Source organism: Chiloscyllium plagiosum, unplaced genomic scaffold, assembly GCF_037043375.1.
Source record: "Chiloscyllium plagiosum isolate Xiang-an unplaced genomic scaffold, Cpla_swu_hap1 HiC_scaffold_22, whole genome shotgun sequence".
In the NCBI taxonomy this organism is placed as follows: domain Eukaryota; kingdom Metazoa; phylum Chordata; class Chondrichthyes; order Orectolobiformes; family Hemiscylliidae; genus Chiloscyllium; species Chiloscyllium plagiosum.
This window is the reverse complement of record NW_028270160.1, coordinates 52,676,471-52,689,934: the sequence shown is the minus strand read 5'-3', so window position 1 is coordinate 52,689,934 and position 13,464 is coordinate 52,676,471. Positions and strand designations below refer to the sequence as shown.

The following is a 13,464-nucleotide window of genomic DNA, read 5'->3' as shown; positions in this document are numbered from 1 at the left end:
AAACAAGGCTTATAATATTAAACTGATATTAGAAATGTTGCTTTCTTGGGAAATATAGATTCAAAATATTTAAACAAACTTGATGAAATTAATATATGCACAACTTTTGTTTTCTAATGGTCACTGTGGTCAGATAAGGATTTAAGTGATTTTCTTGTGACTTGGCCTAATCATTTGAACGTTATTTTGAAAATTATTATTAGTATTGGATGGGTTTACTTATCATTTGTGTCATGAAACCGGAAGTTTCCATGAGATTATCTGTTCATCTGTTAAAACCCTGACCATGATTTCAAAATTACCAATTGAATACTGATGCAAATGCAACTACATGTGAAAATATTTCATTCTAACACCTATCGGAGTTAAGTATATATTGAAGTTTTAAGGATTGTGAGTTATGTGTATTTTTTGTATAGAATTGCAGTTGTAAGTTGTTTTTGAAGTTTATTGTTTAGAGATAGTGAGGATTGCAGATGCTGGAAAGTCAGAGTAGATAAAGTATGGAGCTGGAGAAAGCACAGCAGACCAAGCAGCATCAGAGGACTAGGGGAATCGATGTTTCAGGTCAGAACCTGTTCTGATGAAAGGCTCCGACTAGAAACGTTGATGCTGCTTGACCTAATGTTCTTTTTCCAGCTCCAAGTCTGTTGTGTATTCTACTTAATGTTTTTCATAGTGCATTTCATAATTAAAATAACAAAAGCAGAAATTGCTGGGAAAGGTCTGGCAGCATCTGTGGAGAGAAATCAGAGTTAATGGTTCGAGTGACCCTTCCACAGTTCTGAGAAACAGCAATTTCTGTTTTTGTTTCTGATTTACAGCGTCCACAGTTCTTTCAGTTTTTATGTTTCATAAGCAAAGTGGGTTGATACTATGTTCATTGTCATGGATACATTTTACATTTTCTGTCATATTTTGACTGTCCAGATTCTATCTTTCATTTTCAGATGTGGATTTTTTTTTGCTAATATAAGGAAACATTACTGCATACCAGATCTAGAACTTGTCACAATTCTGGGAAAGTTACTTGAAAATCTGTCAATAGTGTAAGGCTCCACAAATTGATTCAATTACTGTGCTGAATGAAATGTATTTAAAAGTTGACTGGAGTTACAGGTGTTTATTTGCTGAGCGCACACATATTTCGGAGATTTTGATTTAATTAACATGTTCTCTGACCTTGTTGGGGATAAGTGATGATTTGGAGCACCAGACTCTCATTATTTGTATCTTGCTGATTAAGCTTGAGGTTATCATCGTCTATTATGCCACTGTTGCATTCAAATTTTTTTAAACAGTGATGAATATATAGGGCAGAATCTAATCATATTTTGGCTGTGTCAATTGTTTTGACCTTCCTAGAGGGTTTCTGTCTGCCCTACCCAGTGAGATTTTCCATCCAAGCTCACATCATTCGCTACCTACCTCGCCCTGATGGTAATGCTGTCACCTGATTCTAACCTGTTTTGTTATATTTTTTATTTGTACAAACATCATTTCCAGGATATCCAGAGTAGACCGTCATCTCTGGTGCTGGTGACATTTTCAAAAGGCCAATGTGCAACCAGACAAACTCTGGAGCTGCCTTGCATGGTGACTGACCTTTGTCCCTGAAATGGTAGATAAAGGACAATCTACCTAGAGGTCCTGGTAGTTGTGGCGATGCAGACAATAGTCATTCTCTTCCTTAGATTTGGCAGTGGAGGCCACATTATCATCCCTGCCAGACTAGGCTAATGTTGCCATCTGGGTCAGTGTGGTCACAGCTCTCTGGAGGAATGTCTAGCTATATGGGAAGAAGGTAAATGACCTTTACCATTCTTCCCTTGTAAATGCCACCATGTTATCACTGCTGAGCCACACTCACTGTGTCTTTGTTACTGTACAGATCTCTCACCAAGACTCATGCTCCATCACTTTCACTATGATAAGAAGCGTCCTTCCTCACTCTGTCACTCACCTCATTGCCTACTCAAACAAATTTTGATTCACTTTTTCTCCAACTACAGAAACATTAACAGCTGTGCCACCCCTTTCATCTCTGTTAAACCCTCCCTTTCTCTCATTCTAAGGCAGAAAGAGCCAAGATGAATGGTGGACCGTCAGATATTCGGTCCTCATCCATATTCGCCCACTTGGTTAAATGAACATGCCAAGCCTCTGAAGCGATAATTGAGGCTGCCCTTGAGTTATTGTACTCTTATCCCCTGACTGTCTCCCTTTACTTGACTGAGGACTGCTGACAGGTATGGCAAGCTTCCTGGCTTTATGTCTGTGCTGGCTGAAAGTGAGAACTGCTTGTGGAACGTAGGCAGCGGCTTCTGTAAAAGTGACATCATTGTCTGCGATGGTGGTGATGACTGTGGAACCGCATGAATAATGGCGTCTGAACTGTTCCGGAAAGGGCTGGGGGAAGGGTCTGAAGTGGTTGAGGATTCCCAGGTTTGGAGGTAACTGTGAGAGAGTTTGGCAGTTGTCCCAGTCAGGTCAAAATTGTGATGATCCAAACATAGTTTGTGGGGGATAGGTATCTATGCTAATACTGTGAGCACAATACTCTGCCTGAAGGGATAAAGTGTATAAAGGCAAGAATGTTGAGAGTCCATGTAAGCTCAATGCGAGTGAGCGTGAAGAGGACAAGTACACAGCCCAAACATGCAGCCTGGTCCAGTCTGAGAGCTGAGTGCCTGACTGTGTGTGCAGAGTGTCTTCAGAGCAGCAAGGCAATGCTCATCACTAGTTTGCCCAGAAATGCAGAAGCATCCTGAAAGTCAATTGGAAAGGAGACCTGACAGGCTGGAAGGGGTTGGATGCTAATGTCCCTGAGCGTGTGGTGGCTGTGAGTGGAGTGGTTGGAGTTTGCCCTGAGATGTTATGTTTACAAGATAGCAGCAGAGACAAGCAATCAGCTGAAGCTACAAGCACCCACTGTGCCATTCCTGTTGGGGATTGTTGACATCTACTTTCCTTTTGGCAAGTTATAGGAGAGGAAGCTACATATTAATGAGGTGAAGTTTTTGATTAATGAGACCAGCAAGCAATATTCCCTGTTAACAGGCATCTAACCGCTGTCACATGAGAATTTCATCTTGATGTTTGACTATGCAAGTAGTTGATGTTGAGAAAGGTCTCACCAGACTTCTCATGGACTGTCCCAGACTTCTTGTGTTCGCTCACATCATTCAGGCCCCTGTAAGATAAAACTGATAACATTTTTATTTGTTTGTAGGATTTTCAAACTTTTCTTGCTAAGGTGGTGGTAAGCCACTCTCCTGAAACATTGCAATTTGTGTGCTGAAGTTGCTCCTGCATTACCAGTAGACATAGGGAGTTCTAGCATTGTGACCTAATGATAGTGATGTATTTTTGAGTCAAGGTGATGTGTAGAAAGTTTGAAGATATTCTACCTGCCTGCTACCTTTATTCTTCTAATTGGGAAAGGTTAAAGGTGCACCTTGTAGATGGAACTCATCATTGTCATTGTCTGTCAGTGCTCGACAGAGTGAATGTTTAATGTGGTGAATAAGGTAACAATCTACTGTGGTATGTTGTCTTTGCTTCTTAAATGGCTTTGGAGCAGCACTCATCCAGGGGAGTAGACAGCATTCCATCACAGTCCTAACTTGTTCTTTGTGAAAAGGCTTCAGGGAGTCAGAAGATGAGTTAATTAGTGACCGCAGAACATGCAATGTTCAACATGGTTTGGTGAGGTGGGCTGAATGAATGATTCCAGTACTAGCTGTCAATTTCAAAATGCCCTGCATGTCATCAATATTAAGGGAAGAGCAGAAGAGGAATTCCATTTACTCCGAATAGACACCAATTAAAGATACATAAACGCTTATGAAGAGCTTGTGAAGATTTGAGATTCAACTTTTTAAAGGGCTATGTGGGTTATCTCTGCTTTCGGAAACAAATCGTTCTGAAGGACATTGTACTGCAGTGCATCATGGTGGGCACCAGAAAGTGTCAGCGGGAAAGTGGATTCCAGCCATTTGGTTGGTGCTGCGTTTTGATGCTACACAGAATTAGATTTAGATTTTATTGTCATGTGTGCTTCAGTACAGAAGTGCAGGAGTAAAGTGAAAAGTGTCTGATGATGAGGAGCAACACCCTTCACAGGGAGTCAAAGTTCCGGCCATCAGGAAGGTACAGGAGAGGAGAGGAAAGAGGGCAAGAACACAAGGGAAACCAGTTTGTCATCAGAGGATCTGTCACTGAAGGTGGAGCTAGCTGGGAGAGACCAAGAACCAGTGGCACAGGAGGATGCAAGTCTCCAGATAAATGGGCACCAACATTGATGTGGGTTTTCCCCAGCAGTTTCTGTTTTTGTAACATGGACCTTAACTGTTTCAGAACCATCACATGACACACCCTTTCAAATTATTTTCTCCACTAGTAACCTGTTATAAAATTATATATTAGATTACTTACAGTGTGGAAACAGGCTCTTCAGCCCAACAAGTCCACACCGACCCGCAACCCACCCATACCCCTACATGTACCCCTTTTTACCTAATATTATGGGCCAATTCACCTGACCTGCACATCTTTGGACTGTGGGAGGAAAACGGAGCACCCCCATGCAGACACGGGGAGAATATGCAAACTCCACACAGTCAGTCGCCTGAGTCGGGAATTGAACCCGGGTCTCTGGCGCTGTGAAGCAGCAGTGCTAACCACTGTGCCACCGTGCCGCCTACATAATATCTAACTATTATGTTTACTGCTACTTTATTTTCTGAAATTTCCACATTTTTCTCAGAGTGTACCCTTTTCAGACTTGTAAGGCAGGTCTCTTGCTTGAATACTGTTGACCCTGTTTCTAATCTGTAGATAATTTCTTCATTCATTGATATGTGCTCTGTCAGATATCCTTTGAAGAGGAGATTATCTCTGTAGAGGTTGTTGTTGCATGATTAGACCAGACAATTTCTTCTTCTTGATCATGTCCAGGATCCATGGATATTGGTCTGTTTTAAGTGGAGTCATTGGCAGCATATCTTCGTTGAGTTGGTCATCATGCTGGAGATTGCTATACCACATTAAGATCTTTATGTATGTAACTTTCCCCTTTTCTGCAACTCTAATTGTGTACTACTTCTGCACTTAGGGCAGAATCTAATAGGGTCTGAGCAATATGGGCTATGCCTAGGTGTATGGCAGTACTAAGCAAGATGTCCAATTAGTCCCATGTCAATGTCAGGATCATCTCACCCAACCTTTATGCTTTCCAAACGTGGCATGATGAGACTCTCACTGGGCTGCAGTGAGTTCTAAATTGAAGGTAATTAATGGTTGTTCAGATCCTTGTCAATGGTCAAACTTAACTTATTCATATTCCAGTTGGAATCTTACCAAATTCACCATTCAAACCAGCCATCAGGAAAACCTGACATGGCAACCAGAGCAGATGTTTGGCTACTCCAACTTCCCACTCCTCTGAAGAACCTCCATCTTGCCCATAGCGAAACTGCAGAGTAGGGCACGATCCATAAGCACTTGCTGCATGCCCCTTTCCTTCTCTCTCTCATTCACTCACTCACTCTTTCTCACACACAATCCAGATATTCAAGGAGCCATTGCCATCAACCAATGCACTACAAGACCAAAACTGTGTCAAAGGGCACTCGGGCAAACAGCAGTGTATGGCTGTATTAGGTAAAATTACTGCACAGGGAAAGGTATCCAGTTCACTGTATTGTTCATGCTGCCCAGCAGTGCTGCTCTCTTGATCTTTCAGCACACATTCATCTGGTATCTATCACCATGCCAGCAACATATGTGCCTTGCTTTGCCCATCTGTCTCTTGTGCTGGCAATTGGCTCAGTGCAAAACCAGCTTAGTAGCCATAATGTGCAGCAATCCCTACTCAAGGATACGTACATGTTGTCTCATTTCAATGTGCCAAGTCCATCTGGCACCTGTACCAAGTGGCAGCAGTGTCCAGACCAAATTCACTGCACCTGCAGAGAGCAGTGGAACATGTCTGAAAGTCTTAAGGGAATAGTCTGCAATGAAGTCCATTGGCCTCAGGCAGGTGTACCAGAATGGCGAGAACATAAGAACTAGGAGCAAGATTATAAAATTCAGCATTTCAGGTGTCCCCCATGATTCAATATGATCATTGCTCATCTACATTGGCCTCAACTACACTTTCTCACCCTCTCTCCATAAATCTTCCACCCATAAGTAATTAAAAATCTATTTTCTTCTCAAATTTATTCAGTGACTCTGTCAACCATCACACTTTGGGGTAATGAATTCCAGCCATGACCCTTTGAGAAAAGTAATTAAAACAGTATCTCTGTTTTAAATCTGCTATTCCTTATCTTTAAACTATAGTCTCTTATTCTAGATTCGGAGATGCCGGTGTTGGACTGGGGTGTACAAAGTTAAAAATCACACAACACCAGGTTATAGTCCAACAGGTTTAATTGGAAGCTAGTGTGCTTCCAATTAAACCTGTTGGACTATAACCTGGTGTTGTGTGATTTTTAACTCTCTTATTCTAGATTGTCTATAAGAGGAAACATCCTCTCTCCGTTTATTTGCCAATCCCCTTCAGCATCTTATATCCTTCAATTAGATCTCCTCTCATTCTTCTGAACTCTGGAGAGTATAAACTAAACTGTCCATTCTTTCCTTATAAGACAAACCCCTCATTTCTGGAATCAATGTATTATACCTCCTCTGAACTGGCTGTATGCAATTGCATCCCTTCTCATGTAAGGAGATTAAGACTGTATTCAATACTCCAGATGTGGTCTCACTAATGCATTGTACAGTTTCAGTGACAATTATACTCCATTCCTTTAACAATAAATATGATAATTCCAATGCTTTTGATTTGTCAAGGGCAGACTCCCATTAAAACGCCAGTCTCAAGCCAAAGTTTGATGTCCAGTTAGAGTGGTTTTGCACAGGAGGATCATGCTTCTGTTCTCTCAGGTATGGGTCACAGTCAGATCTTTGTCACCAGAGCAGCTAGTTCAGGGAGGTAGGGGGTCTGCTGTGAATAGGGACAAATGCATCCACCAGGTTGGGCAGGTCTGGATCAGCACTCGCAGGTCAGGTCACTTGAGGTGGTGGGCTAGACGTTAGGGAATTGACACAGACACATTTGCTCTCTCCAAATTTGTATCAGAACACCATGTGTAGGATTACCCCCTCACGGTTTGGGACATGAAAAGTGAAAAATTAGATGAATGAAAACATCAGAAGCTCATCTTTATGGTGGAAAAAAAGTCTGCTTTTGAAATGGTGAATTCAGAATCTCACCACTGACTGGTGACAACCTCATTTCTGTCCATTCGCATCACATTAAATCTGTAACTTGCTTTATTTTTACACCACTTCCAGTTCTCCAAAACTGGCTGGTGCAAAGTCAGAATACGTACCTGGGGGCTTCAGCTGGTTGAGTGACTGTCGCAGCCATTATTGAATTCTTTCTTCACAACAACACCCGACACGTTTCATGGCCACTCATCTTCCTCAGCCCTTTGTCCATGCAAACTACCAGCCTCACCACATCACCGTTTTTGCTTGCGAATAAATTCAGCCCTTGAGCTGGCTGGAGCTCGAGCACCTACAACTAGCATGTTACCATCTGGTTGCTTTGCATGCAGGGAGATGCAGACATCTCATGATGTACACAGGATGCATCTTAATGCTCTTAGCTTTCTTTCTTAGCATTCGCTCACTGTACACTTACCCGAGAGCTGCCACCTTCTGTCTGTTGTTTTCTTCGTACTCACTGACATCAGCATTACCCAAAGGAGGCCAGTCTCTTTGTGCATCGCATTTCTTTCTTAGTTCATGGGGTGTCAGTGCTCAGTTATAGCCTACCATTCTCTGTGGCTTGCATTGTTTTTTTTTAAGAGATGGAGAAGCAGGCAGCCTGTCATGGTGAGAAGAACTTTCAAAGAGGTGGGCTTGCTGCTGTGTGGCACCACAAATGTCAATGCTGCAGCATGTCCAGCAGCTTACATGGCAATCACACTGTACATGTTTCAAATGACCTCTGTGATAATCAAAAGGAATTGTCAGTAGTGGGTCAAGAGACCCATAGTTAAGAGGAATAACCGGTCAGTCAAAAGGATTGGCCATGGTGAGACAGGCACTTAGTCCTTCCTACCTAGGAGTCAGTGTCCTTGCATTTGATGATTAAGCCATGGTCACTCATGTCAGTCCAGTGCAGCGTGTCCAGGGATTACTTATAGGTAAGGAAGGGTGCTGTTGAGATAGCCATCCAGGGTTGGGCCATCTATTTGCCTGTGGTTGTAGTTATGCATGTTGGTGAGAGGCATGTGCAATGGCAGAGATACAATGAGTACTAACCCTATAAGTGAGGAGTAAAGAGAGAAAGAATGTTGGCATTTACTTTTGCAAAGGAGAGAAGTTTATTGACCTTCATCCTGCATTGTTGAGCATGATACTTCACCCAGAAGCCAGCACTGATCCAGACTCCAATTTGACCCAGGCTGTCTTGGTCTGGTGGTCTCTAGTGGAAGGCAACTTGAAAATGGTCTGCTTTCCATTCCCCATCCATCAATACCTTCAATTCCTCAACCATGAAATGAGGAGAGAACTTTCCTTTCTACATGACCATGTCCTGAATGCAGAGGCTGAAGCTGCACACTGTGAAGGCCAGATCCTTGCTCACAGCATCTGAAGTAATGCACAGTTTGGCTTCAAGCATGATGCAAAAGCAGCACGAACTCCAGATTGGTGAGTCGTGCTGCCTCTCTGAGCATATGGTTCCTTGAGAAAGTTATCCAAATGTAAGTAAAGTGAAGAGGAGATAGTTAGGTTGACCGGCAGCCATGATGGATAGGATAAATAGAGAAAGTCTTTTCCCTGGGTGGGGGAGTTCAGGACTAGAGGACATAGGTTTAGAATAAGAGGGAAAATATATAAAAGGGATCTAAGGGGCAGTTTTTTTTCATGAAAAGAGTTGTGCATGTATAGAATGAGCTGCCAGATGAAGTGGTGGAAGCTGGTACAATTACAACATTTAGAGGGCATCTGGATGGGTATATGAATAGGAAGGGTTGAGAGGGATATGGACCAAATGCTGGCAAATGAGACTAGATTAGGTTTGGATATCTACTCAGCATGGACATGTTGGACTGGGTCTGTTTCCATGCTGTACATCTCTATGACTCTATTATTAACAAAACAAAATGAAGAAAAAAATCCACTCAGTGTTTTCACCTTCAGGTTGAGGATGACATCAGTAGAATGGATGGAACCAATGTAATGTAAATATTGACCCCTTCAGAATGATTAGGTGAGAAGAGTGTAGATTTCCGAGCCACAACGTTTTAAAGTTCTCACCAATTGTGAATTGATTCGATTACATTGGAAAATTGCATACACTACAGTGCTATTTAAGAAACGTGATGCAGGAAGCTAAGAAATTTTGGACTAGTTAGCCATAACTTTCCCCAAGTTGCACCAAATATTTAAATTCATAGAACGCTTTGATTTAAAAAAAACATAATCGCAGTAATTGAGCCATAGAGTCATACAGCACAGGAACAGACCTTTCAGTCTAAACAGTCCATTCCAACCATAATCCTGAACTAAACTGGTCCCACCTGCTTACACTGGTCCATATTCCCCCAAGCATTCCATATTTGTGTCCTTATACAAATGTCTTCTAAACGTTGTAACTGTACCTGCATCCACCACTTCCTTTGGAAGTTCATTACACTCTCTGTGTAAAAACTTTTCATCTCAATTCCTTTTCAATCTCTCTACTCCCACCTTAAAAGTATGTCCCCCTGTCTTGAAATCCCAAAGCCCAGAGAAAGAACTCCTGCTCTACATCTTATCTACACCCCTAATAGTTTTATAAACCTCCAAAGTCACCCCTCAACCTCCTACATTCCAGTGGAAAAACTCCCAACCTATCCAGATTCTTCTTATAACTCAAACCCTCCTTTCCTAGCAACATACTAATAAATCTCTTCTGAATCCTCTCCAATAATAAAATCTTTCCTACAACAAGGCAACCAGAACTGGACACAGTAATTTGGAAAGGTCTCACCAACATTCTCCACAACCTTATCGTGACATCCCAACTCCTATAATCAAAGGTCTGAGCAATGAAGGCAAATGTGTTAAACACCATCTTAACCACCTTGTCTATATGTGACACAAATTTCAAAGAATTATTTACTTGAACCCATAAGGGTCTCTGTTCTTTATATTCTGAAGAAGAGCAGGAAATGTATCCCTGATGTTCTGACCAATATTTATCCCTCAGACATCATCACAATAACAAATTATCCAATTATCATTAACATTGCTGTTTGTGAGTGTTGGCTGTCCACAAATTGCTTGCTGTTTTCTGGTGTAAACACACATTGCTCACTCTTCAGAAATATTTAGTTGACTGTAAAGTACTTTGAGCCATTTTGTGGTCAGAAAAGCGAATATACAAATGCAAGATTTTCTTTTTTAATTCTCATTCGGATAAAAGTTTAGGATAAAAAACTTGTGGTATATTGATGCCTTATATGAATCGAAGTTAAACTTGCTAAACTTAAATTTCTGCAACTGTTTGGAGCTTTATTCAACTTGGTACGCTCTTTAGCTTTTTATTTCCAACATTGAATGATTCTATGGTCTTAGATGAAGTTGCTGCATTGATTGTACCTTTTCAACTTTCCTTACATTCTCGAAAAGTCACATGGAGATGAAAAGTGCAGATGTAAGGCTACCCTTTCAGAAAGAGGGAGCTGCAACGTAGAAAGCTATAGGCCTCTCATCTTAACCTCTGTCATTGTGTGTATGGGAAATTCTGTTTTACAAATTTATTGGAATATTGCCAGAAAGAAATATCTATTTAAGTCCTTGGTCAATGATTTTTTATTTACCATTCAATCAGTAGCCTGTTTTTTGTGGTATAAATTGTTGTGTTATTTTGAAATTTAGCCTACTTGCATTTGTCCTGATGAATGCTAGACTAAATATGTCTCTTCAGCAATTTTGAATTTCTGTATGATCTTGGACCCCTTATTATTTGTGGCATTCATAAGTCATGTATTTGAGAACATTTGGCAGGGTCATGGGTCAGGAGTGTGGTGGTGTTCTTTGAAAAGGGAACTCTTGGAGATGGTGGATTTTGTGATAAGTCTGTTCAGGACACAAGGGTTGGTTAGGTATTTACACTGAGAAAGAAGGTGTTAGGTTACAGCAGGATATAAATGGATTGGTCAGATGGGCAGCTCAGTATCAGATGGAATTTAACACTGATAAATTTGAGGTGATGCATTTTGGAAGAAGGAACAAGAAAGGGAGCACTCAGTGAATGGTAAAACACTAGATGCTCCGAGGAGCAGAGAAATCTTTGGGTGCCTGTCCACAGGTCCGTGAAGGTGATAGGACAGGTTACTCGGGTGAAAATCAGTTAAGAAGGCATTTGGGACATTTGCCTTATCAGTCATGGCATAGGCTATAAGAGCTGGGAGATCATTCTGGAGCAGTACAGGATGTTGGTGGGACCACAGCTGGAATACTGTATGCAGTTTTGTCACCACTACAGAATGGATGTGACTTCACTGGACGGTGTGCAGAAGAGATTCACCAGGCTGTTGCCTGGAATGGAGCATTGCAGCAATGAAGAGAGGCTAAATAAGCTTGGGTTAGTCTTCTTTAGAGCAGAGAAGGTTAAGGGGGACCTGGTAGAAGTGTGTATGGGTGTGAGAGGCAAGAACAGGGTGAATAGAATGCAGCCGTTTCCCCTTAATTGAAGAATCAATAACAAGAGGGCATAATTTTAAAGTGAAAACTAGAAGGTTTAGAAGGGATTTAAGGAAAGATCTTTTACACCCAGAGGTTGTGAGGTCTGAAATGGCTTGGGCTTAGTTATGGTGGGAAACCTCACAATTTGTAAAAAGTACTTGGTTGAGCATTTGAAGGGTCAAATCATATCATTGAAATGGGACTAGTGTAGGAAAGTGCGACGAACGTGGGTGGCAGTATATCTTTGGTGGTTAAAAACTTGATGGGCCAAAGGGCCATTGTATAATTTTATGATAAAGTGATAAGCATGTTTTGCCCAGCATAAGAAGCTAGGCAAGCTAAGGAAGAAGCACATGCATTACTGAGTATAATCAGTTGCTCATTTTCATTAAGTTCAGTAGGGGTTAGAACTGAATTTGGTACAATTTTCAACGTTGGAAAATGACCTTAAAAGAGATTCTGGAGAGATTCCAACACTATTTTACTTATATTTGACTTGATAGTCAATGAAGAAACATATTTTCCAGCAGAAACTCTGTGGTTATATGTGTTTACACAATGTCAGCATTTGTTTGACATTTATGGAGTTACAAATTATTTGTTCATCGCCATTCTATAATTTATTGAGTGCTTTGATAAAATAGTAGACAGAGCAGCTGATAAATTTACAGAAAGAAATAAACATGAAGACCAACAAACAGTTATTAAATGCAACAGTAAGATAGAAGAACTGATAAATTTTAAGATAATGTTTGGAAAAATAAAGTTAATTTGTATTTTGCTTTCTTCTTTCAGGCAAGGATAAACCCAGTGAATGTTACACCTCGAATTCTAGCTGTTGACCAAGATATAAACATTAAACCAACTGATGATCAACCAGGAATTGTCTACAGTATTCTTGTTGGTTGGTAACTCTGTATTGCCGTGATTTATTATCTGCAATTATAATTTTATGCATTGAAGCATTGGCTTATAAGGTTAGAAGCTGTTTAATCATTGCAGTATGTTTACTCAATAAATTGTTTGACCGTATTAAATGCTGTGCCAATCATATTCAAGAAATTAATCTTTGACAATTGTACTGTTTTGTTTAAGGTACTCCAGAGGATTATGCTAAGTACTTTTCCCTGAATAATATCACTGCAGAGCTCTATCTCCTAAGGCCAATAAACAGGGATTTTCATCAGAAATTTGATTTGGTTATTAAGGTAAATTCAAATTAATTGTTGTTTTGTGTGGTATGCTATTTATACATAATATTATTAGCAGAAAGGGATAACATATTAATGATATTTATCCATTCCACTATAAAAAAATATCTCTCTCAACAGAGATTGGTAAATACAAAGAAGTAAATGTTGTATGCTCTAGAAGCAGGTTGTGCCATAAAAGTTTAATATTAACCATTTCCATTATGTATATACCCTACATATTTTGATCGTTCTTCTTTCACTGGTGGTTTCAAATCTCAATAAAATTAGTGTTGCTATTTCAAAATCCCTAGGGTGTATTATTTCAATTAGAAATGTAGTAAATGTCTTCAAATGAAAGCTACATTAACAGTTCAAGATCAAAATAAGCAAAAGATTTTGAAGAGCAGGTTAAGTCAAAAGTCAGCCAATTGTGTATTGCTACTCTAACGATTGAATTAACTGATGCAAATGGAATGATTTGATCAAGAGTGTTGAGGCAAAAGCTTCAACTCCA

General features: G+C 40.5%; 1 protein-coding gene across 9 annotated transcripts in view; it reads left to right on the top strand.

Annotated features, from left to right (window-relative positions):
* The window catches only part of pcdh15b (protocadherin-related 15b), a 1,538,224-nt gene that overhangs the window by 1,122,045 nt on the left and 402,715 nt on the right, over nt 1-13,464 (top strand). For all 9 annotated transcript variants that reach the window (XM_087999065.1, XM_087999066.1, XM_087999064.1 and 6 more), the window contains 2 exons: nt 12,553-12,661; nt 12,853-12,965. In XM_087999065.1, coding sequence (XP_087855191.1) covers nt 12,553-12,661; nt 12,853-12,965 — 222 coding nt within the window. The remainder of the gene's footprint in view (nt 1-12,552; nt 12,662-12,852; nt 12,966-13,464) is intronic.